The 27,056-nt window shown below is 34.9% G+C and overlaps 3 protein-coding genes across 6 annotated transcripts in view; 2 read left to right on the forward strand and 1 right to left on the reverse strand.

Annotated features, from left to right (window-relative positions):
* The window catches only part of LOC123548521 (mitochondrial inner membrane protein OXA1L-like), a 35,006-nt gene extending 33,428 nt beyond the window's left edge, over positions 1–1,578 (forward strand). For both annotated transcript variants that reach the window (XM_053546336.1, XM_045335828.2), the window contains exon 9: positions 1–1,578. In XM_053546336.1, coding sequence (XP_053402311.1) covers positions 1–143 — 143 coding nt within the window. In that variant the 3' untranslated portion in view covers positions 144–1,578.
* Positions 1,474–21,281, reverse strand: LOC123548519 (probable tRNA N6-adenosine threonylcarbamoyltransferase). Of its 3 annotated transcripts, none has more exons than XM_045335823.2 (12): positions 21,181–21,281; positions 16,675–16,818; positions 16,191–16,310; positions 13,093–13,194; positions 12,544–12,617; positions 11,386–11,481; positions 10,835–10,884; positions 10,251–10,329; positions 9,097–9,253; positions 5,993–6,068; positions 2,510–2,608; positions 1,474–2,116 (listed from the first exon to the last, which is right to left on the reverse strand). In XM_045335823.2, exons 2-12 carry the CDS (start codon positions 16,787–16,789, stop codon positions 2,077–2,079), a joined length of 1,008 nt encoding a protein of 335 aa, XP_045191758.2. In that variant the 5' UTR covers positions 16,790–16,818; positions 21,181–21,281; the 3' UTR covers positions 1,474–2,076. The 3 variants fall into 3 exon arrangements, with proteins under 3 accessions (XP_045191758.2, XP_045191759.2, XP_045191757.2); XM_045335824.2 differs by having other exon boundaries at positions 16,675–16,815; positions 21,181–21,259; XM_045335822.2 differs by lacking the exon at positions 21,181–21,281 and adding an exon at positions 20,967–21,042.
* The window catches only part of LOC123548518 (NEDD4-binding protein 1-like), a 25,787-nt gene continuing 20,009 nt past the window's right edge, over positions 21,279–27,056 (forward strand). Inside the window, exons 1-3 of the mRNA XM_045335821.2 lie at positions 21,279–21,773; positions 23,938–25,634; positions 26,546–26,782. Coding sequence (XP_045191756.2) covers positions 21,558–21,773; positions 23,938–25,634; positions 26,546–26,782 — 2,150 coding nt within the window. The 5' untranslated portion in view covers positions 21,279–21,557. The remainder of the gene's footprint in view (positions 21,774–23,937; positions 25,635–26,545; positions 26,783–27,056) is intronic.

A 27,056-nucleotide genomic window follows, 5' to 3' on the forward strand; every position in this document is an offset into this window, starting at 1 on the left:
TGTACGATACTTCTAAGCTAGCAGCAGAGTCCAATCAAAGAAGACATATTGACGATATGGCATTTAAAAAAGCCGGAGTTGGACCTGTTCCAAAAACCTACAGATACGATCCAACCAAACAGAAGAGTAAAGTGACTGCATAGCTTTCAAAGGACATCTGTGATGAATATTTTATGTTTTCTCCTTGGAAGTTTCTGTCAAAGAAACCGCTTTGTTATCTACAACAGCACAAGAACTAATATTAAGCGTCTGCTTAAATTTGTATGATAAATCTAATAAAAGTTGCTTGCTTAAATTTAAAAAAATTGAAAGTAGACTATACAAGTATTTGTTTAAAGTGTACATCAAGATTGTGTGACAACTGTAATTTTCTAACTACTCCAACAGTTTTTGAATCAATGAATGAACTCTTCACATATACCTATACTTGTACTGGTATTCTGGTGGAGAACAACCTAAGAATTGAAAGTTCAAAGTTGAATTTATAGAGGTCAGCATCTGATTGGCTGATTGGCACTGTCTGGAAATTGACCAATGGCAAGGCCGGATTAAGGACTGGTCTTCAAGTTTGTATTTATGTCATTCTAACGAGAGGTCTAAGAAACAATTACATGACTTTGGGACAGTTTGACCTGTTGCATTGCATAAATGTAAGTGTGCAAATGTTTGCATTGAAAAATGGTTGGCAAAGTTCATAACTTTTGTAGCAGTAAGCCACATCAATTCTGTTAATGATTTTGTGATGTATTTTAGTACCAGACCATACAGATGAGCATCAATTATGGTTTAACCCTTAGCCTGCTAAATTTCTAAAATGGGCGATACCATTTATTAGTCAAAGGGATGCTCACTGAAAATTTACTGTCTGAATAGCGAACAGTTCTGCACTGGTTGCAAAAGTAGAATCACTTGCTGGCAGCAGATATATCTCCAGATTGTTTCATATTTCTCAAAACTGAGACATTGTTTTCATTTGTATTTATTAAGAAAAACAGAGTTGAATTCCATACTTACAAGCAGTGATTTAAAAAGAAAGACATGTATTCTGTAAAATGTGTAGAAAATCTCAAAGCATTAGTCATGTGATAAATGTTAGATATTGAATAGATGGAGTTAAGCTGTACAAATCTACATTAGGGTCACCTCTATTAAGCAGCCACTTGCCTAAAGCAACCAGATGGCTTGCTTCTGATATTGACATTTTCTTTTTTATTTCTACCTGCTTTAAGCTCACCAAAAAGTTTCTCTCCCTTGGTTGACTACTTGATAAAGGTTTGTCTGTTCTTTCCATCATACTTTTATGTAAGCAGTGATTATTAGTATCCATAGTCCTTAGGTTTAAAAAGATGAAATTTGTTCATTTGGAGGCATAGCCCTTTAACTATTACATACTGAACAAAACATTTTCTGAATTTTAGAAGAGATTTTTGTGTTCTTTTCTTTTGAAATGATAAAGGAAAAAGGAACATAATGGTCATTTTATAGTGTGTATTTTATCATTCTTCTGAGAGAATGCATGTTATTTACAAGTTAAATGAAGGATAACTGTTAAACTGAAAATAAAATGTGATACAAATATGTCTTATTTATGTACTTAGAATCTGTCCTGGCCACAGGGTGAATCAAGACGAGTGAACAAATATGACAAATTTGTTCAATGTGAGGATTAATTGTCCTGCCTCTGTCACCTGTGTGTGGTTTGTGAAGCAGTTTTGAAGAATCCATGCTGAAGTTGACATGGACCAAAACATATTTTTAGCCTGCAAAGAAAAACTTTTCAGTTGCTAACCATCTTGATTTTTGAAATATTTGATTTTACAAGCCTAAATAAACTTTCAATGACCTAAATACACAGTAATATTCTTGTATCGACTATAAATCCATACTAGCAGTTTTTGGTGTAGTCTGGAGCTGAACTGTAGGAAATTCATCATCCATTAACAAAACACAACTGGTATATATTTTAACAGTCCTTCAGACTATGATGTCGTGCATGAGTATAAAGCTGCCTTTTGAAGGTTGTGTCACATGATGAATTATATCTCTACCAATAAAATTGTTTGTTGTAGACCACAATCAGTCTCGCCAAGTCACCTCAACTTCATCTGTTCTAAACCTAATAGGGAAAAAAGTTTTTCTTCAAATTTGTGCTTGATCTGACAAATACAGGAAGAAATAATAAACTACATAATACAGTAAAACATGAACTATTTGACCTAAACATTGGAAAATATTTAGCAAAATGTCGAGAAACCACATGAACTGCTCAAGTGAGCAAGGCAGCTCCGGTCATCAATACTTGAGCAAGCAGTCTTCTAATGGATTACAGAGATACTGATACTGTGAAATCATTATTTTTCAGTGGGGACCATTTTTTCGTAGATTTTAAGGTTGCTTCATTGCATGAAATTTAATTGAAATCCATGTATTCATGTCACCATGAAATAGCCAAACCAGATTTATGTAACTCCTTTTCTAAGACAAATGCGTTCAAAGTATCTGAACATACCTTTGTGTACAGGACGTTTCTGCCAATGGGGTTGTCTGTCCAGACTTGTACATCAAGTAACCAGCTTGAGCTATCATTGCACCATTATCTATACAAAACCTGGAATAGAAGATGAATTATAAATGTTACTAAAACTGCCAGCAATACTACTATGTAATCATTTACATTTATCAGGGGACTAATTTTTTGTGGATGTCATGCTTGTGTCAATCCACAAAATTCAATTCCAGTTAACAAATACATTTCCAAAATGTTGAAATTCACAAATTCATACGATCCCAAATAAATTGCAGTTTTGGCAAAAATCACAAAATTTAATATTCCCAAAATTAAATGATTTCACAGTGCAATACAATTGTCAATAAAAGTAACTTAAAACAGTAAACAGTAGTTTGCTATAATTTAGATATTTTTACCTAATGTCCAATATTCAATTTGGTAGACATGAAATTTTGTGTTTTTGCCTGAATTGGCTATTTCAAAAGGAAATTAATTTGTTGATATCAATTTTAAAAGATCTAATATATTGCCATTTTACTCATTCCTTATGATCTAATTACATGAACTGATGCAACCATGAAAATTACTCTTCCCCCTACAGAAAGTTGGGATTTTAAGTAATTGTCAATACTGGTATGCCTCTATTATTTTACAGACTTTAATAAGGATACTTCCAGCATTATCAAGGAATGTTGTGTGCCTCTGTGGGCATTATTTCTGGCATAGACTGACCTGACAGAAATACCATGGTAATTCTGCAAACCGGCTTAAATATAAAATTGTTGCCATTTGAAGATTCTGACACCAGTGCATCTTTCACAAACTTTGATGAGGGGCATGTGATTCAGAATTAGGTCACTTTAAATAACCGGTACACACAATGGCAGCTGCATATTAACATGGACCTGCTGTGCTAATATGGACATGTCTGGTAAATCATCAATTTAAACACACTGTTAAAAAGTGAAATAATTAAGTAAGTAAGTAAGTAAGTTTATTTAGGTAACAAGTGACATAGCATAGCAATAACAAAATGCATAAATATCAGCAAAAGTAATAGCATATTATTATACACATGTTAAAGACCATGACATGCACACCAATACCAAGGATAACACAAAAAAGTGAAAAGTGATTTTCAATTATTTCCATTGTGGTCCTTGTTATTGGTGGCAGTACCATGGGAAAATCATGTATTAATTATAATAAATATATCATTCTACATAGAGGAATGTACTTAACACAGAGTGCATGTTATAATAAATTATCTGCATAGAGGAATGTAATTATCACAGAGAGCTTAAATTATTAATTCTAATATATGTAATACTGATAAAATTTGAGCATTATGCATGATTATACTTGAAAGAGAATCAGAGTTATTGCACAAATGTACACATAATAAAAAATTTAAAAAAAAATTATTGATAAGAGTGAGATTCTTACTTACTCCTTGAGCATTGATAAAAGTACATAGAACAGTAATAAAATTAAATAAAAATGTTTTATATACTTATCTATTGATAAAAATTTAATAAATAATTAATAGATTAAATAAACCAGCACTGTACTTAATAAAAATAAATAGAAAAATAATAAATTAAATAAAATTTTTAAATACTTATCTATTGATAAAAATTTAATAAATAATTATTAAATTAAATAAACCAGCACTGTACTTAGTAAAAATGAAAAGTAATTAGAATAAAAATGTTCCTATCCGTTGAAAATATATCTAAAAGGACAACAAATGCTTCTTGACAGCAGCCTTGAATCTACTTTGGACAGGGATATCTCTAATAGACTGAGGGAGGTTGTTCCACAACTGAACTCCCTTTGAAGCAAAAGACCTTTCCCCAAAACCACGAACTCTGGGTTTGGAAAATCGCCCAGTATCCCTGAAAAGATAACTACCATCACAATCAACAAGGTTGGATTGTGCAACTACGCTTGACCTGGTATTGCGAGTATGCACAGTGCTTAGTGGGACAAAATTTTCCCCAAGGTAGTCTGGGGCAGAACCATACTTGATTTTATGAACATGACACAATATGATCTGATCAACCCTCTTAGAAACTGGTAACCAATCCAAGTAGACAAATTGTTCTGGCCCAATATGAGACCCGTTATCCAAGTTTAAAACAAACCTAAAAAGCTTATTTTGAGTAGTTTGAAGTCTGTTTTTAAGATTCTGACTCAAACCAGGGTACCAGAAAGAGCAAGCATAGTCAAAATGACATTGAACCAAGGACATCACCAGTAACTTCCTAGTGTGCATAGTAAGAAATTTACCTTTTCTATACAGAAATTTTAACCTGGAGTTAGCTTTATTGATTACAGACCAAGCAATTGTTTCACCTGATAACTGTTGATCCAGTGTAGCACCAAGGTACTTCACTGTTTCAGAGGCTGAGATACCAACACCATTACAGGTAATAGCCAAACTAGAACCATTTCTAAGTTTTGGCTTGGACCCAAACAAAATAGACTCTGTTTTGCCCAAATGCAAAGAAAGCTTATTATCCACAAGCCAGGCACTAATTAGTTCGAGATCATTGGATAAGATAGCTTCAATTTCCGACTTACACTTACCGGTTACCAAAATTCCAGAGTCATCAGCATATAAGAGAATCTTGTCATCTACAACAGCTGACATATCATTCACATAGATTAAAAACAACAGAGGACCGAGGTTAGACCTTTGCGGCACACCACAGGTGACCAGTGCCTCAGAAGACATTGTGCCTGAAAAATCGACCAACTGATGTCTATCAGATAGATAAGACCTAAACCAGCGTAGGGCATCAACATGAAGACCCACAGCTTCAAGTTTCATTAGTAAAATACCATGATCGACCGTGTCAAAGGCCTTCTGCAGATCTAGAAGTACCATTCCGACCAAGTTACCTTTGTCCATGTTGAAGCGAATAAAATCAGAAAGATGAATAAGGCAAGTATCAGTTGAGAACCCACGTCTAAATCCAGACTGGAAACTGTAGAGAAGCTTCTTTTCATTAAGATAGGCTTCCACTTGGTCATAAATAACCCGTTCAAAAATCTTAGATATAATACTGAGTATCGACACAGGCCGATAATTACCAACTTAATATTTGTGGGGGACTCATTTTTGTGTACTTCGTAGTTGTGTCAATCAACGAGGTTAAATCCAAACAAATGAACAAAATTATCATTCATTTTATCTTAGGTTGAAATCCACAAACTCGTTTCCCCATTGGAAATTTTTGCCCAAACCACGAAATTTCATGCCCATAAAATTGAACCATTTCAAAGGATTTGGCAGGAAACCTGTATGTTACCCTGACTGGGTCATAAAATCAAATGATTTCAGCCTCAAACAGTTAGGTGTTCATTTGTTAAGAGAGATAGCAAGAGCTGCTGAGCTATATTGGAAAGTACAAACATCAAATTATAAATACGGTAACCATATAGCTGTTCAAACCACAAACATCACGTTATACATACCTTTCATCTGTAGCATAGAGATGAGCACCTCTTTCATCTGCCATGATCTTCATCATCTCTTGTAATCTTTCATTACCTGGTGGCATATGATAGAAAGATGACAAGTACACAACTTTTAAAAATACTTTTTGTCTTTAGACTACTTGTTGGTAATTTTCTGCATATACTTTATTTGGCAATTTCATGGCTGGCAGCCTTGTTTGCATTCTCATCCATCAGAGGTTCGTCAAAATCCCGAGACGAACATCTGATTTATTTCTGTCGTTTATTTGGTGAGCATGCGCAATGCAATCGTAATTACTACCAGGAGTTGTTTCTGCCAATCACTGTTCGCCATTATTTGGCACTCCAAATTGAAACTTCAAACAACATGCACTTGCTTACAATGGATAAATGCAATATTCCATGATTGCGATTAATATAGATCAACTCCTGTAATTCCATGTAAAAAGATTTACATCAAGAAATAATAATATACTTAGTAATTCAACACCAATATTGAAAAGGAAGTGGTCACGCTTTTCACGTACGATTTTGATTGGCTCGCTACGATTTGTCGTGAAACAACGCTGATTGGCTGAACGTTTTACCTGTAATGTAACCAAACCAAAAATATCGGCGAAATGTGAACAGAGGATCATCCGGGGAACCATGGTAGACCTCTGGTATGCGAGAATGCCTTGTTTGTAGTGTTAAGAATTCATGAAACATGAGTGTTTGTGTCTTAGGACATGATGCAGATTAATAATCACGATTATTTTGAATGTGTGTGGTATAATTCACTATTATTAGCAAAAATAAAACCATTCCAACTATCACCAAATCTACAGTGTATGCACCTTGACTAGAGTTTATTTGTAAATCATGTATGTAATAGATTCACTGTCTCACTACAGCAATGACGCTAAATCTCTTAACAAAAACAAGAGGACCATGATGGTCCTGAATCGCTCACCTCTTCCCACATGACCCAGTTTTGAGTATGACGTTGTTTTTTCTATTATTTGACATAGTGACCTAGTTTTTGAGCTCATGTGACCCAGTTTTGAACTTGACCTAGATATTATCAAGATAAAAATTCTGACCAATTTTCATGAAGATCCATTGAAAAATATGGTCTCTAGAGAGGTCACAAGGTTTTTCTATTATTTGACCTATTGACCTAGTTTTCGAAGGTAAATGACCCTGTTTTGAACTTTACCTAGATATCATCAAGGTGAACATTCTCACTAATTTTCATGAAGATCTCATGAAAAATATGGCCTCTAGAGAGGTCACAAGGTTTTTCTATTTTTATACCTACTGGCCTAGTTTTTGACCGCACGTGACCCAGTTTCGAAACTGACCTGGATATCATCAAGGTGAACATTCAGATCAATTTTCATGAAGATCCATTGAAAAATATGGCCTCTAGAGAGGTCAAAAGATTTTAATAATTTTAGACCTTCTGACCTAGTTTTTGACCGCAGTTGACCCAGTTTCAAATCTGACCTAGATATCATCAAGATGAACATTCAGACCAACTTTCATACAGATCCCATGAAAAGTATGGCCTCTAGAGAGGTCACAAGGTTTTTTTATTATTTGCCCTAATGACCTAGTTTTTAAGGCACGTGACCCAGTTTCAAACTTGACCTAGATATCATCAAGGTGAACATTCTGACCAATTTTTATGGAGATCCATTCACAAGTATGGCCTCTAAAGAGGTCACAAGGTTTTTCTATTTTTAGACCTACTGACCTAGTTTTTGACCGCACATGACCCTGTTTCGAGCTTGACCTAGATATCATCAAGATGAACATTCAGACCAACTTTCATACAGATCCAATGAAAAATATGGCCTTTAGAGAGGTCATAAGGTTTTTCTATTATTTGACCTACTGACCTAGTTTTTGACGGCACGTGACCCACTTTCGAACTTGACCTAGATATCATCAAGATGAACATTCAGACCAACTTTCATACAGATCCCATGAAAAATATGGCCTCTAGAAAGGTCACAAGGTTTTTCTATTATTTGACCTACTGACCTAGTTTTTGACGGCATGTGACCCACTTTCGAACTTGATCTAGATATCATCAAGGTGAACATTCTGACCACTTTTCATGAAGATCTCATGGAATATATGGCCTCTCGAGAGGTCACAACGTTTTTCTATTTTTAGACCTACTGACCTAGTTTTTGACCGCATGTGACCCAGTTTCGAACTTGACCTAGATATCATCAAGATGAACATTCAGACCAATTTTCATTTAGATCCCATGAAAAATATGGCCTCTTGAGAGGTCACAAGGTTTTTTGCATTATTTGACCTACTGACCTAGATTTTGACCGCACATGATCCAGTTTCGAACTTGACCTAGATATCATCAAGGTGAACGTTCTGACCAATTTTCATGAAGATCTTGTGAAATATATGGCCTCTAGAGAGGTCACAAGGTTTTTCTATTTTTAGACCTACTGACCTAGTTTTTGAAGGCACGTGACCCAGTTTCGAACTTGACCTAGATATCATCAAGGTGAACATTCTGACTAATTTTCATGAAGATCTTATGAAATATATGGCCTCTAGAGAGGTCATAAGGTTTTTCTATTTTTAGACCTACTGACCTAGTTTTTGACCGCACCTGACCCAGTTTCGAACTTGACCTAGATATCATCAAGATGAACATTCTGACCAACTTTCATAAAGATCCCATGAAAAATGTGACCTCTAGAGTGGTCACAAGCAAAAGTTTACGGACGCACGCACGGACGACAAACGACGGACACCGCGCGATCACAAAAGCTCACCTTGTCACTTTGTGACAGGTGAGCTAATTACTCTATAAACTGTATAACTGAGCCACACCATAAGAAACCAACATAGTGGCTTTGCGACCAGCATGGATTCAGACCAGCCTGCGCATCCGTGCTGTTCATTAACTGTTTCTCTAATAACAATAGGCTTTGAAAGCGAACAGCATGGATCCTGACCAGACTGCGCGGATGCGCAGGCTGGTCTGGATCCGTGCTGGTCGCAAAGCCACTATTTTGGTTTTTTCATGGTGCAGCTCATATCATTCTATGCTGGTGTGATCCCAAGATGTTTGAAATACTTACAGCCTACCCCTCCAACAATAAGTACTTCCTGTGAGCCACAGTGTGCCATAGCTCGCTCAGTAATCTCCACTAACATTGCAAATACCGTCTCTTGTAGTGAAAAACATAAATCTTCTGCTGTGTACTCGCCTGATTCAATGAGACCTGTAGCTTTCTCCTAGAAATAATACATACTGGGAAATCATTTAATTCCAGGAGCATAAAATTTCTTAGTTTTGCCAAAAATCATGGCTCTTCATATGGATATGAATTCACCCACCCAACTTCATTGTTTATTAGTATTTAATTTTGTGGGCTGACTCGTGCAACCACAAAATCAATGAAAACAAGTCTTCTGGATTTCCCAGTATATCATTGTTTTTATGTACAACAGTTTTATGTTTGAATATGTCCCCCTTGCCATATCATCATATTTAATTCTGTTCAGCAAGTGGATGAACAACCATTTTGTATCTACTGCAGATAAAATTTTAGTCAGAAAACACCTACTCAAAGAATAGATATGTAATTCTGTCTGTCTTAAAGATCAAATGCAAATGTGGGAAAATTTAAGGTTTGTTTCACATAAATTTAATAGTATGTCAGTTAGCAGAATACAGATTTTCTAAAAATAATTTTTCTATTAACTCGCAATTAAATGACAAATAGTAGCATAACACAAACCTATATGTAGAAGAAGAGACGGTCACTGTTGTATGTATGTTTGGTTGGTTTCATTTTGTTTTTGGGTTGGTTTGTAATAATAATAACGATAACGACAATAATAGCAACTTATTTAATGATGATTACATATTTGGCTAAAGCCAGTCCAACATAGAATATATATGATAAGGCCTAAAAAATTTGTTTAGGGTAATGCTCTAAATATTACTAGACTTTGTTTTTAACAACATCAGAAATGCCATTGTTACTTAGGTCAGAAACTAAAATTTTTAGATCAATGTTAAACTTTTAAAAAAGACAAAAAAAAAAATTGAGATTAAAACAGTATTGACAAATTTAGAGTCCTTTTGCATTTTCCCCCCTTTAGCACTCCCTTTTTTGCTAAATGGCAAACATTTTGCTACAGAACTGGAAAATAATCTCAAGGGTATGGGGTTTTATTAGGCAGGATCTGGTAAATAAACAATTTTCTTTTAGACCTAAGTAAATACCTCTATGTATGACAGGAGACCAGAGAATGACACATCCATTCCTTTTACAGCATATGGCAACTCTAGAAACTTTTTCCCTCTGTAAAATAACAAAACAGAGTAACAATATAACATACTGATTTAAGATTGTACATGTGTAGTTACATAAAGAAATATCTGTTGATTTATATTTTCCATAAACTGTTCTCTTTTTTTACACAGCTGAACTTGCCCTAGCAGCTGCCTGCATTAAACAGCCACTCGGTTAACTTTCTACACTGACTGACTGTTTTAATTTCAATTTGTTTGAAGCAGCCAGACTGTGTCACTCCCTTGGTTAAATGCCTAATACAGGTTTAAATGTTCTATTAAAATAAAAACGATTGATATTAACTGCTTAATCATTTCAGATATTTATTTAGGCGGTAACAACAAATTTTTGACTGCTTTGAATATACTGACAGTGAGCAAAAGGTGCAATCATTTCATAAATGTAATGTCTGGTACTCATCAGTGAAGATCATTCTGAGACACCTTAAGATTATCAAGATATTATCAACTGCTACAAACCACAGAAAAGGGAGAAATAATCCAGCGTAACTTACTTCTTTGCTAACTGTTCAATGTTGTATCCTGGACTGGGATCATTGGAAAGCTGCAAATACATGTGAACATTCCTTCAACACATTTTTCTCTTTGGTTTACGTATTTTTTATTTTAAGTACAACAGTATATAAAGCTAACAGTGTATACTGGTATACTGGAACTAATTCCTCAATCGTAATCTCAGTCTACTATTAATTCACTGGTGTTTGGGAACAGTCGAAACTGTCATCAGGGGCAGATAGGCTAAAGGAAACAGTTTTATATGTTGTCATCAACAAGGGACAATAGTTTTGACTGTTTCACTAACAACCATGAAATAACTATTTTATTATGTATTAAAAGTACTTTTTGAAAAACTGCTCAATATTTGAGATTTAGTTCTAAAAGAAACTAATTTGTGAAAAAATTAAAGAAATGATACTTTGAAACACTCAACATAACCTCTAATGCAATTCATGGCTTTGACAATAATATTCTGTTGTTAATTTCACATAGACTCTAACAAAAAAAATTTGTAGAAAGCTCTGGAATCTGTTATAAAGTGTAATACCTTGAGTACTCTAGCAAACCTGTCCAGACAGTTACCAACAGCTATATCTATGGTCTCTCCAAATATTCTGTATCTTCTCTGCAAATAGGCTATCACCTGAAATTACACTTTACAAAGTTAACAAGAGCTGTCCTAAGACAGCCAGTGCTCGACTATTTGAATCACTGTCACAGAAGCAGGAATATTAATCTAATGTTAAAATATCAATAGTGTTTCAACCAAAACTTTAACCAGAAGTTTTCTTAGTACAAAAGGGGGCATAATTTGTCCTAAGTACAAGTCAGAGTTATGAGACTTGATGCAATCAACTAGTTTTATAACCTTGAGGACACACATGAAGTTTCAATTTATGATCTGCATTTGTTTTGCAGACACAAAACTTTAAGCAGAATTTTCTAAGTCCAAGAGGGGGCATAATTTGACGAAAACACATGTCAGAGTTATGGGCCTTGACCCAGTGAGGTTGATAACTGATCTAGAAAAAGAAACAATAAGTTTCAAATCTATATGCCTTTTAGTAATAGCTGTATGTACTTGCACGCAAAACTTTAACCAGGATTTTCTAAGTCCAAAAGGGGGCATAATTTGGCCAAATTGCATGTCGGAGTTATCGGATTTAATGCTATCACCTAGTTTTATAACCCTGAAGACATAATGTGAAATTTCAATACAATACCTGCATTAGTTTTGGAGATAGGAACTTGCATGTAAAACTTTAACCAGAATTTTTTAAGTCCAAAAGGGGGCATAATTTGGCCAAAATACATGTCAGAGTTAAGGGACTTGATCCAGTGACATTGGCAATTGACCTAGAAAAAGAAAAAATATGTTTCAAAGCTATAACCCTTAAAAATGATAGCCATATTTACTTGCATGCAAAACTTTAACCAAGGTGACACCGACACCAGGGTGAGTAGAATAGCTAGACTATTCTTTGAATAGTTGAGCTAAAAGCTACCAGGTATGCCAGTGATTTTTTTTTTTTTTGACTTTTTGGGAAAGGGTCCTTTATTGAAAAGAAATGCAACTGGAGGATGGGAGATTTTGACAGGTTAAAGAAAACGATAATCCAAGACTTTTTTCAATACTAATTAGCACTGAATCACTACTGTTCCATAAGCTCTGTGATCAAAATGACTTAAAGTTTATGTACATTACCTGTGTATTTCCACCACTAACATACAGCACTGTAGGGTTCTCTGCTCCAGTCACTAATCTTCCCATTTCTATATCTAGACACAGTCAAGGAGTAAATCATTAATTTTCATGGTGGACTAGACATAGTCAAGAAGTAAACCATTAATTTTCATGGGGGACTAGACATAGTGAAGGAGTAAACCATTAATTTTCATGGGGAACTAATTTTCAGGGTTGCAACATTTAACAAAATCCCAACAAGCGATTAAAATTCCTGTTCACTTTAACTTCAAAAAAAATTTCCTATCCACAAAATTAATTGAATTCACAATATTGTTCAAAATGAGAAAACTACTCATCAAATATGCAGCCTTGAGCAACCAGAAGTATAGAAGTGGTTTTAATTAAAGAATTATCTTTATTATTTACAAATCGTTAAACGGCCAATATTCTTGACGGCTGCTTCACATAAAAGAATTCTAAGCGAGGTTACAAACCCTTAACCCAACAATAGTAAATAACAAATCAAATGTATCATGAACAATAAGGGCATAAAGAAGACAAGGATACGTCCAATACAGTGGTTAACAGCCACTATAGGTTTGTTCCACAGCTGTGCTACAGTTCTAGCAACAAGGGCTGTTGACACCAATGGGGCTCCCATACCAGGACCTGTAACAGGCACAATTCATGACATCAAACATTTCAAAATCTAATATAAGACCTATTTCTAGAAACATACACTCATTCCTTAAAATAACTTGACCTGCTGGCCTACTTTTCGAATAAAAATTCCAAAACCAAAACCTTTACTTCAGTTTTGGAAACTATTAAGCAAAAATCTAAACCAGATTTTTTTTTCATAACATGCTTTTATTTCAATCTATGCATGGAGTATTCAAAGCTCAGGTTCCCTGGTTGTATTAACTACAGTCTCAAAACTCTGGTATGTAGTTTCTTCTATCTGAGCAGAATATTTGAATTGACCAATGGTAAAATTGGGAAATAGATTTTAGTTTTGCGTGCTTTGTTGGCAAATAAAACATGGTTTTGAGTTCAGATATGTAGTAATCTAATAACATGAACGAAAAAACAATTATTTTTTTGCCAACAAAGCACGCAAAACTAAGATCTATTTCCATTCTAACACATTCAAATTACACCAGGAAGGGATACTAATCTGGAATAAAATGCGCTTTTTAATATGAGGGAGTAAACTGGAATAGCCAAAAGTAGGTCATTTTGTGAAATGTGTTCTAATCGACGAAAGACAATACACGGTAAAATCCTTCTTAGTTTATATAAAAGAAAATCTTATGTGTAAGAATTGTATTTCTAGACTGGTCTCAAAACAATCCTGAACTTGAATGGCAAAGCTACATGTATGCTACGAGTCTGCTGAGCCAAATCATTGTGAGTGTGGTAGTAATGTTCTTGTGGATTCTTTTATGACAATGTTTGTGGGACAAGAAAAACACAGGTCACCTTGATGGTTACTAAATCTATTCTAATTCTTAAACTCAACAACATAAAAGCATTATAAGCATATTGCCATCAGAGAAGCAGTTACTGTAGGCAGGGCTTATCATGGTTCTTGGCAGCCTGATGATCAATAGTTTCAATTAATAACAGTGGTGCTTTTTATACAACTGATTCCCCCTGAGTTTTATTAAGATCTCTTAAGACACTTGTCTTTTTTGTGTTGTTTGTTTTTTAACCAAGATTAAGTTCTAAAGCCCTATATACTACCAGTATATGTCTGCTAATTTTAATATTTCTTAAACAATAAACTAAATTCTCACAGGTATGTAATTGTTTTTATGCCTCTTTTTGCTCTGAAAATATCATAATGTATTGCACTGTATGAGTACCGGTAGTCTTTATCAGATTTTATACCATGTTATATTCAGTTTTAATGTTTTTTATATTTTTAATATTTAAATGAGCCGTGCCATGAGAAAACAAACATAGTGGGTGTGCGACCAGCATGGATCCAGACCAGCCTGCGCATCCGCGCAGTCTGGTCAGGCTCCATGCTGTTCGCTTTTAAAGCCTATTGGAATTGGAGAAACTGTTAGCGAACAGCATGGATCCTGACAAGAATGCGCGGATGCGCAGGCTGGTCTGGATCCATGCTGGTCGCAAAGCCACTATGTTGGTTTTCTCATGGCACGGCTCAAATATGCTTTAACCATATGCATATCTTTCCTTTATAGAGCTACTTAATCATTAACACTATTTTCTGTTTAAATATGTCTGTCAGGAAATAGCTCATCAGCTAATGTGTTATATATTTTCATATTTTATTACAATATGATTGCATCTGATGTAAAAATAAGGTTTTCTGTATCTTGTAAGTAAATATGGACCAGAGAGACCAAACTTGTGAGCCGTGCCATGAGAAAACCAATATAGTGCGTTTGCAACCAGCATGGATCCAGACCAGCCTGCTTGTCCGCATAGTCTGGTCAGGATCCATGCTGTTCGCTTTCAAAGCCTATAGCAATTACAACAAGAGCGCCGCCAAGTGGGGCAATATACGCCCGAAGGATTACACCATAGGATGGGAGCAAACAAATCCTTATCAGGTACAGGTATGTAAAAATACACCTAAAAATTGGAGGTACCATCCATGTTGTACCACAGAAAAGTGGTCTCGGTTTTTCCCTACGGCCAATAATAAAAAAGTTTCAAAATAAGCTATTTATAGTAACATAAAAGGGAAGTAATTCAAAAAAAATAATTGTTAGTACAAAAAAGAGATCTGCCAAATAAAAACAAGAGCACTGCAATGCAGAGCAATATACACAAAGCAAAGTCATATATGACCTTTGACCCTTAAGTGTGACTTTGACCTTGAAGTGAGTCATCCGGAACATGCACTCCGCACATCGTCTCAGTGTGGTGAACATTTCTGCCAAGTTTCTTTGAAATCCTTCCAGCAGTTCAAGAGTTAAAGAGCGGACACAAAACAAACTGATATGACTTTTGACTCTTAAGTGTGACCTTGACCTTGAAGCGAGTCATCCGGAACATGCACTCTGCATGTCGTCTTGGTGTGGTGAACATTTGTGTCAAGTTTCTTTGAAATCCTTCTAGGGGATCAAGAGTTACAGAGCGGACACGAAACAAACTGATATGACCTTTGACTCCTAAGTGTGACCTTGACCTTGAAGTGAGTCATCCGGAACATGCGCTCTGCACGTCGTCTTGGTGTGGTGAACATTTGTGTCAAGTTTTTTTGAAATCCTTCAAGGGGTTCAAGAGTTACAGAGCGGACACGAAACAAACTGATATGACCTTTGACTCCTTAGTTTGACCTTGACCTAGAAGCGAGACATCCAAAACATGCGCTCTGCACGTCGTCTCAGTGTGGTGAACATTTGTGTCAAGTTTCCTTGAAATCCTTCAAGGGGTTCAAGAGTTACAGAGCGGACACGAAATTGCTAACGGACAGACAAGAAATTGCTAACGGACAGACGGACACCAGCGTCATAACATAATACGTCTCTTCGGGCGTATAAAAACCGTTAGTGAACAGCATGGATCCTGACCAGACTGCACGGATGCCCAGGCTGGTCTGGATCCATGCTGGTCGCAAAGCCACTATGTTGGTTTTCTCATGGCACAGCTCATATATTGTAAAAGTAGGCAAAAAGAGTACAAACCTTTTGTGTAGCAAATCACATCTATATCTTCAGGTTTAAGATGAGCTTCCTTCAATGCCTTGTGTAAAACCTCAAGAGCCACAGCTTGATGGTGCTTAGCTGTGTCTCGTGGCAGAAACCCTACAAGAAAATAGATATAAGTGTGGTAATTTTCCTGAAACTGAGGATGCACTATCCTAAAGTAAACCGAAAACAATGTGATATATTGATTTCAGGTCAGTATCTACCTTAGAAAAAAAAATTGTATAGCCTACACGGGCAAAATTAACCTGTTGGTCACTAGACAGTCATGAAATAGACAGCTTCTAAATGTTTTAATATTGAATATTTCCAAAATGGAAATTTGAACAAAAATCTTAAAATCAGGTGCTATATTATTCATGCTATGTATGAAACAAAAAGCAGTTGTCAGCTAGCTTTTCAAAGTATTGATCAAGTAACAAACCATGCTTACAAATAATCTAAATATCAGCCCAATTTTTACCTTGCCCAGGTGGTGTTATGTAGGTATCTCTTGGGTTGGACAACACTTCACCATCTCGGATTATTCCAATACCAAGTTTGTTGGCACTTCCTTCAAACCCTATTGCAATCACCATGGTAATGAATCCAGGTAGGCAGATCACTTCTGAAACAGTTTTAATAACATTTTCTCCTCTATTCTTTGTTCTTTTACAAAAATTCCAAAATTAATTTCAAGAAATAAGATTAGAGGGCTTATAGTGTCTATACTTAACCACTGGTTATAACTTTCATAAGGTAGAATTTTTAACAAACAATTGCCAAACAATGTGGTGTATTTTCTCAGTTATTAATGCAGAAAACCAGAAGGGTTTTCAGTCTATAGTTAATGTGTACAAGTATATTTCAAAGTAAAACCTATAAAACCATTGAAGTGGTGAATATTTATACTTAAGCACAGTTTTGTTGCTGTTGTTATTTTGTTGTTTGTGACATCACTTCTGGCAGCAACACTGCTTCATAGTGAAGAGCAGGCATCTTTTGATTAATCAATAAGATTGTTGATAAACATATTTATCAGACAAACCTTCTACGAGACTGGCTTCCATTTTAAAGATGCACCAATGTCATTATGCTACACGTGAAATTAACAGGCGAAACATGTAAATTGCTGTTAAATCTATTGTAAAGACATGAAAAAATCATGAAAGATCAAAGTTATCTTTAACTTGTGAACACAAGATTTAACGTTTTGAATTATTATCCTAGTGCTACAATGACACAACTAAACAATAGCATTGTCATGCGGGTGCAGACGTTCATCTGATTTTTTGTCACTTTTCTAAGTCCAAAAGGGGCCATAGTTCTTGCAAAAAGCAGGATGGAGTTGTTTCTTGCTGTACAGTGTCAGATTTTGATGGTGAACAAGTGTTGCAAGTTTTAAAGTAACAGTTTTGATAGTTTAGGAGAAAAGCTGACCTAAACACAAAACTTAACCAAGAAATCTTATTTTCTAAGCCCAAAAGGGGCCATTATTCTTGCAAAAAGCAATGTAGAGTTATATTACTCGCTGGGCAGAGTCAGCTTTTAATAGCAAATAACTGCTCTAAGTTTTAAAGCAATAGCTTTGACCATTAAGGTATGGTAAGACATAAATCAAAGGCCTGAAGGGCCTGAGTCGGCTAATGATTGATGTACTGACAGTATAGTCTACCAGTTTCAGTTTATTTTTAGTTTTTTTCTTAAAATTTCATAACACAGCTCGATATTTACCCAAAATATTATATCCGGATACGATTACACTTTTCTCCAGTTTCAACAATACATTTTACAAATTGTGATGATACGAAGACATTTAGCAGCAATTGGCAGTATCTGACATTGAAGTTTATGGTTAAATTACCTCTTATTTAAATCTTTTCATAAAAAAGTTGTTTCGTTTCGTGAAAGCAGCCAAACATAGACGATCTACTTTCGATTTCAAAAACTACAAGAAAATACAATTTAATGTTTCGCCGATTTGTTTATTTCTCGAAAAATAAGAATTAAAATCATTTTTAATATCAGTAGTAACTAAACAAACCAGTAAGAGCTTCTTCTTCCGATAATTTATCCATTTACTGACTGCAAAATTCAACCCACGCAAAGTTTATAGAAATCATACGATGCGTGTTTACGTTCAATGTGGGAGAATTAAGGCTGATCTGCTATGTTACCTAACGCATCCAGACGATTCAGATTTTGTTTTTAAAAAAGCATTGTGTGCGTTTCTGTAATTTTATATACGTTTTTATACGCTTAGAAATTATTAGACATGCGTATTTGCATTATTTCTATACGTAATTTACGCTAATACGCATCTTATCTGGAGCCCTGTGAAACTATTTTATGTCTTTCGCTGGATGTTACCCAAGCTTTGTAAGCCTGCGCAATTCTTAAAATGCACATTTATGCTTAATGAGTTACATTCGAGTATTGCACAATTACAAGTCATAAATATGACAGATTACATCGTATATTGGTAATAGCAAAGGGAATTGACACAACTTAACTTCATTCATGCAGTAACTGTTTGAAGTTTGAGAAATCTAATGGAACTACATCCCTTCACGTGTTATTCGGTCCATTTAGAGAATCGCTGAACAGCAAGGACTCGTCAAAAGGCTTTCAGCCTTTAGCCGACTCAAAAATCATGGGCTATAACTCCACTGAAAATTATTGATTAAGAACATGCCGGCAATATGCACAATGAAACTTGGCTCTGATCACTCCAAGGAAGTCATATCATATAGTGATCGCAATGCCCTGCAAGCCTCATGCAGACATCACATGTTCTCTGCATGGTATCCTAGTCCAACTTTAGACGTAATTATCACTTTCACAAATTTCATTTGAGTCTGATATTACATCCAAACTCAGCCACATCAAAACACAAGCATAATCATTAGTGATTAAAATATGAACATAAATTATAAGCTTCACAGTATGAAAAACGAAAGATATATTTTAATTTGCTGTAGGTAATACACTTATCTCATGAACAGAAATGTTATTTGACATGTTCTGCATAAAAAACTATAGAAAAACAGCTATCAAGTATATGCATGAATGTACAGCATTTTAACAGCACTGTGTGAAATTGTACTAGATTTGTTTACCAAGTTTATTCCAGGTGTTCCTGAAGGAACAAGCACATGAGAATATATATGAACAGATCTCTCCAAATATCTGTTTAGTTTTCAAATTTTGTAATTTAACTTTAGATCGTAGTAAATGTACAAATAATATTGCACTAACACATTTAGAATTAGCCCGAGACATTGTGCTCATCCGGTACCGGTACCTGACTATGAATGAAACGTGTCAATAGTGACATAATAAAGCTGTGACGTCACCAATGGCGAAAAACAAATCGATAATGTAGGTCAGTGGGTGACTTTCTTCTTCTGACATATTGTGTATTTCACAAGACAAGCACAAGAATAAATTTGCTATTCAGAAATATTTTTCTTTTCGCCATTCAATCATCATTATGCTTGCAATCATGTCTGAAATACTGAAGTACCTCCATTACGCCGATTTTTGAGTCATTGCTTGTGACTCTGTGAACGGACCATCCAGGGAGTTAACTAGAGTCACAGACTGGGACTACATGGTACTGTGCTTTAGGGTATAGCGGATTTTAGGGTATAGAGGATAGGTTGAAAAATTTTGCATTTAGACTTTAATTATTGTATTAATTTTCATATCATTCTTTTACTGGCACGCAGACAGACATTCTGACATACATTTTGAATGATTGCATGTTGTGTTATTTTTCATATGTCATCAAGTAAAAATCATGGCTATCCTTTCCTTCACTAAATGAGTGTGTATGTAAAAAGCATCAATGAATGAAAAGTATTTGATAGAAATTTAAAAAGCTGAATGCTTCTGAAAAGAGAATTATTATTCTGATTTATAGTAAAAATATCTTAGGAATTAAGTTTGTTTGGATGTGGATTTTACACTAATAATGGAAAAAATTACCAAAGCTATCCTGTACACCCTAAACCAGCACGTATGTAAACAATAGCATGGAGAGAAAAATCACATGAATTTCTATTAAATGCTGAATGTTTTGAAAGGATAGCTATTTTCTGTCTGATATACAGAAAAGAACTAATAAATTCTGATTCTTTGAATTAGAATGCAGGAAAAATTAGTTAGCTATCCACTATACCCTAAAGCACTGTATCCCTGATATTGTGTGGACATCGTACGTTGACAAAGCGAGACCCCTGCGATATTTGCCAAAAAGAGTTCCGCAACATTTCAGTCGCGCATAGTCATTTTAAATGTGAAAATATCCAAAAATACGTCAAATATTTTAATTATTAATATTTTAATTCCTGTAACTTTTGTTCTAGTACAGATATTTTCAAAATTTAAACTGTTTTTTGTTCACTCTGCTTAAGCTCTTACTGTCTGTTTTAAAAAGGTTTATGTCAAGACACTTTGAAAAAAAAGACTGCAGTTGCTTAGGCGATAGCCGTTTGAGCATCGGAAGCCTTGAGCACATTTTTTTAAATCCCCACAGACATTGTGCGATGACTATAGGAGGGGCCGTGCCGTTCCTGTACAGTGCTCTTGTGAGCTGCTGCAAAAATCTCTATGAGCTCGTACTCTGAGAACTTGGGACCTCAGTGAAACATTTTCACCCAGTTCCAGAGTCCTCTAATTTTCTAAATGTTAAATACGTATGACGCTCCTACGAGTCAACAACGTCCTTATGGACGCTGTACGAGTTTACCAGAAATTCTACTGAAAACTTACTCGTATGCAGCTCGTAGCGTTTTTGTGACCAGGGTATAAGCAGTAGAAAGACATTGAACATTTTATCCGAATTCTTATTCAATTCGAAAGGTATGTACAGCAAATAAGAGTGGAATTACAGATGTTTCTAGCTAATCTCTACGAAACAAAATTATACAATAAAGTTTACTTATGATAATTTTGCGGAATAAGTTTAAAGAAAAGGACAAATTACCATGATAATTGATAGGCAAATAATTTTCGGCATAAAATTTAAAATTGTCACGTTTTATAATTTCTTACGCTACCACCGGCTGTACTTCCGGTAAAATGGAAATCCCAGGAAAACAAAACCATTGAACTTACTGAAATGTTTATTTTTAGTTCATTTCGCAATAAATCCTATGTAATTCATTGAAATCGTACGTTGTTTATATTTCTATTTTCGCCTAAACGACCTGATTTAAAATTGAGAATATATCATATGTTAGTTAAAAGTCAGCAGTATCGCTTTACACACTTGTCAGCTATATTATTTCTGAAAATTTTGGAATTCTATTCAGTGACAGTTTTTCTATTCAGTGACAGTTTACAGGAAAATAATAATTTAAAATGGCAGCCTCAAGATACGTGCAAAAGTTTACAAGAAAGCCAAAATCACAGGTGAAAGATGAGTTTTTTATCAGTACAGATGATGTGATACAAGTCACTCAGTTCAAAGACAAGATAGAAAATATGCATCAAATTCAGATAAGCTTTGAGAATAAGACCGAGGAAGGACAGTGGTTGATACTGCAAGGAGAACCTGTAGATCGGAGAAATGCTAAGGTATTATTTGTTTTCAGATAACTATTTCGCACAAGTTGCCCTCTCTCAATTATGCTGAGCAAAGAAGTATAAAATACACAGAATGGCAACTGGCTGTAACTCGCGTGATCTCGTGTCAGAGCGTGAATCGGCGTTATCTTAGTAAAAACAAACATCGGCGAGCATGGAGTTACAATTTGTACCTTAAAAACTGCATTTAAAATACATGTTAGCTTCTAAAACAACATTAGTTTAATGTGAAATAGTCTTAAGACACAGAGTAAACGTTTCTTACCATCAAAAGAAGCGTACGGTGGAAATTAATTTACCGATGAATAATTGCTTTCGCATACAAAATGGCACGTGGAGAACGCGTCACTTCCAGTGAACAAGATCTCATTCAGTTGTCACGTTTTTTTGGCGAGATTTGCTCAATATGCCTTTCAAGTTGCCAATCTATTTATTTTTATGGCTCTTTGTGCTGAGATAATGTAACAATTAAACAAACCTGTATACATTAACTATACACTGAAAAATATATTGTTTTCCCAAATTTTTATTATTATTTGAATGGTCACCTTATTCTTACAAAATAATTCACTTTGTAAGCAAGTTTCTGTCTGTTAACTGTTTTTTGTTCACCATGAGGAAATTTAATGAATTCTACAATGAAAATCTCCTATATAAGTGACCCCGCCCCCCAAATACCAGACTTTTTAATCCCCAATGTACAAGATCCTGTCTGGTCCAGTCTGATAAGGGTCCATAAAACCCCTGTAGACTTGACATGTAGCCTAATTATTGTCAGAGAATCATAAATTTTATTGCCTACAGGTAAATTGGTTATTTCCTGTGTTTTGCATTTTATTAATTGAAATGCTGTTGTTTTTTTTAGTCTTTTTTCAGCATGTACACAAAATTATTTTAATTGATAAGATACTAATTTTGATTGCTCAGTCATGTTGAGTAATGACCTGGCCAATTAAATTATAACTCTTGTAGCAAAGCATTTCTCAGTATAACATAATTATTCAAAACTTAATAAGAGAAATTACAAGTTCGTTTATTCAATGATTATGATAATTTTTATCAAAAGTAACAAAATAAAAACAAACAAAAAAGAAGATAATTGCTGGATTTTATTAGAAATTAAAGAAGCGTTCAGTTGCATTTTTAATAGATAAAGAAGGTATATAGACAGAAGGATGTTATATATTAAAAATGCTTAATTCCTCTTGTGTTGTCAAAATAATGTTAACTTTCTTTTATGTATAATAAAATCCAGCAATAAAGATATATCATTGTTCAAAATACACAAGAATTTATTACTTCTAAAAGCTACGTATGTGCCTGAATGCATTTTTTTTTATATTTTTGATAATAAAAAACAGCAATAATGAATGAGATGTAATTGTTAAAAAACTTACTTTATTAAAAATATGATAAAACACTGTTGTATCTTATCACTTTGTTTATTTAGCCCTAATTCAATCAAGCTTTCTAAACTCGTTATAAAGGTGAGAACTGATTTGCTATAAAGGTGAGAAATATCACCTGCAATTTATTTACTGCACAGTAGCTATACAGTAGCTTATTATGATAAACAGAAGCAAGTCTACCAATGGTCCTGACTTGTGTATTGGCCCTTATCGCCAATACGCAGACCTTATCATCTCCATAGGCCACATACCAGGCATACCAGAATCAGTGTCTTTAAACCATTATGTAGCCAGACAATTTGAGTTTTAGGATGTTTTCTTTTGGGCATTTAATAATTTATAACTTTATCGTGACAATCATGAGTTCTAACTGACAAGTCAGAGAAGTTACTGCAATGTGCATTTTCTAGTATCTGCCAGTTTCCATAAATTTGGGTAAAACAAAGTATTTTTACAATTACAGTACATAGTGACTTTAGAAATAAATATCACATTATGAAGAAATAAAATTCGATTTTTGACTGCACATGCCACAGAAGATGCTACACACTACAAAATTTTGAAGTTTCATTGAAATATATGAATTTTAAAATTCTTTGATTTGAGTTTAAGGTTTTGATATTTTACACAGGGAGTCTATGATAAAGTCTGAGTAAAATGTAATCATTACCCAAGTGAAATGAGTGTCATTCCGCAATGTTTCTGACATGTTAAAATTATGAATATTATAATGTTACCTGTTTCAGAATTATATCACAGCTATGTGTAACCCTACAGAGAAAAGGCAAGTACAGTTTCCAACCTCATCATGCACAGAATTAACTGATCCATCAACTTTAGAATACATTGAAAAAACTACCAATGCATTTATAAGACCATTAAAGAAAATTGCTCAGTTTGAAATAACTGGGACAGATCTTGCTGTGACTTTAGCCTTGTCACAGATTGAGGAATTAGCAGGATCTGCAGTTGTTGGTGCGGATTGTGATCAGTTTGATGATGAAACAGATGGACAAGATGAAGGTGTGATCACAATTTCTCCAAATACCCATAATGCTTCATCCAGACTTTCCTCGGTATTAGAGAGAGCTCTATCAGCTAACAGTGATGGCATCTGTTCTTTTGATGACTATCGTAAAACAACACCAGCTGTTCAGAGAGTACTTGTAAATTGTCTACAAGATGATGATCAAGATGATATTGATGATGACTTACTTTTTGCTGATGGCAAAAAGGACACATCTTTGAAAGGTTCTAAAATAATGATGTTTTATGAAGGTGATACTCAAGAGACTAGTAAAGCGACAGATGTTGATAAAGAACAGACAGAACAAACTTCTCCAGGAGCAACAGCATTTGCGGACAAAATGACAGAATTAAACATAAATCCACCTGTAACCCCTTTATTAACTAAACAGCAAGAGTATCTGCGCAGCTTTGGTACATCTGTAGGCTTTCAGGAAGCCGAGGTAACTAAAGCTTTACAGTTTGTTGATGAGAAAACACGGCCCTCTGATTTTCTTGATCTGTTGAATTCCCTGCAAGAAGCTGATGTATCACATGAAAATGACAGTGGAGATGATGTAGTAATTTTAGAAACTGAAACTGTTGATCTTGTTACTGATGAAAGAACAGTTGTTGATGAAACGTTGAAAGTAAAAGATGATGGCAAAGTATCAGATCAGAATAAGAAAATTAATGCAGGTAGACCACCAGAAGAGCAGTATCAGTCCTCACTACCTGACGGGTATAAGGAAAGGTTATTGAGAGATTTCTTTACTGAAGATGAACATTGTTCAGTTGATGAACTGAAAAAACGAAATGCAGAGAGACAAAAACTGTTACGTCAAAATTTTGAAAGTCAGCAGGGAACTCCGACCAAACAACCAAATGCTCAAGGGCAGACAGGGAAAAAACAGAATAAAGGGAAAAATAAACGTAAGAAAAATAAACAGCAGCAGCAAAGTATTGAGATCAAGACTGATAGGACGGATTTGCATGATAAACAGTTTCGGTTAGACTCGGGTGAAAATGATAATAAAACCTATTCAAATGATGATGAACAAACATGTGTTTTAAGGGTTTGGAGTAAGGATCAGGGACAGACTGAACCAGGTGGTGGTAAATCTACTGATGAACCATTTCAGACAACACCTAAACGTAAAAATTGCAAAGGCAGGAATAACCAGTCACAATGGCCTCAACTTGCTTCAGGAAATAATAATCAAAGACAAAATTCACCAAATCGTGCTTTTGGGGCACAGAGTGGAACACAATGGTCGGGACCTGTGGGCAGGGGCAATTTTAGAAAACCTACGCAAGTTGTAACACCTGTGAATGCTCCACTTGGAGGATATAACAAGATGGCACCACAAGGACAGAGTAGAACTGTTGGAGCAGAGTTAAGATACATTATCATAGATGGCTCTAATGTAGCCATGACGTAAGTAAATTTTCTATTGTCTTGGCCCACAGGTCATCTGCAAATTTATTTGTCTGTATTTACTAACTTTTTTGAAAAAAAATTGAAGTTTCTAAGGAATTTTTATTTTTTTTTCTGTATAAGATAATCCAGAGATTTCGTAGTAAATGAAAAAATATAGTGCTTAAAAACATCTCGGTATATATGTATATTTTCTTAACCCTAATATGGGCAGTTTTCTGTAGATTTTTCAAATATTCCTTAGCTTTTGTCAGAATCTCTATATAAGTTGTTTTATTTTTGGGGATGGGTGATTTACTGTCCTAGAATCTGAAAATATGAATGATATGAAGAGACAGGGCTCTCATTTGGCAAAATTTGGGGCCGAATATAGGCCCCATTCCCCCCTCAAAATAGTATGTTTTTTTCACCCTATTTTCAAAAAAAAATTCCCCCATCGAGTCCATTAACATCAGTGCTAAGCGCTTTGCAGTTGACTTGTTGGCCATAAAATTTTACTGTTTCCGAAAATTCAGTAGCTGAGAGAAAAAAATACCAAGTGTGATGACTGAATAATGTTGTTTATAATTGGCAGAATTCATACAGAAGAGTTTATAATTAACAGAATTCAGGTTTGGATCAGCAGAATCGAAAAGAATGTTTATATTTGTTTGCATTTCTTTTCACATTTGAAATTCCCCCTCAAAAGATTTTTTTGGAAAAATCATGCGAAATTCCCCCTTGCATGGACCCTGGCCCCGGTCCCAAAAAGCAAACCAGATGTGGGCTCATGCCTGAAATACCGTCGTGTGGAGATCATTGGGTCTTTTACTTTTTATAGCCTGAATGCCACCATTTGACATAAATTAAAATTGTCTTACTGTGACAAAAATAAAACCCAAACAATCATACGAAATGTTTTTTATTTACAGACATGGTAATGGCAAGCATTTTTCCTGTAAAGGTATTAAACTTTGTGTAGATTATTTCCGGCAGAGAGGGCACGATAAGATCACCGTGTTTGTTCCTCTATGGCGACAGTATCAGCCAAGTGAAACTAACATGATACTAGATCAGAATATTCTGTCTGAACTGAAGGAGGAAGATGTTTTAGTGTTTACTCCATCTCGAAGGATTGGAAGGAAACTTGTGGTTGCATACGACGATAGGTACTTTTATATAATTATAAACTATGATGTTATATTATGATAACATTTAAGTCTTGGCACTCTAGTTTTATATTATTCCCACTTAAGATTGTAATCATCTCCTCAGAACCTCTTGAGTTAGGTATATCTTTGTTCCTTATTTGAATATTGATGACTCAAATCAGGTGAAGTGTTTAGTTTTAAATTGCAAATCTTGTATAAATGATATCCATCGTCTTTCAGTTGTACACATATTTTAGCTCACCTTAGCATAAAGTGCACAAGGTGAGCTGTT

This window comes from Mercenaria mercenaria, chromosome 6 (assembly GCF_021730395.1).
Source record: "Mercenaria mercenaria strain notata chromosome 6, MADL_Memer_1, whole genome shotgun sequence".
Taxonomy (NCBI): domain Eukaryota; kingdom Metazoa; phylum Mollusca; class Bivalvia; order Venerida; family Veneridae; genus Mercenaria; species Mercenaria mercenaria.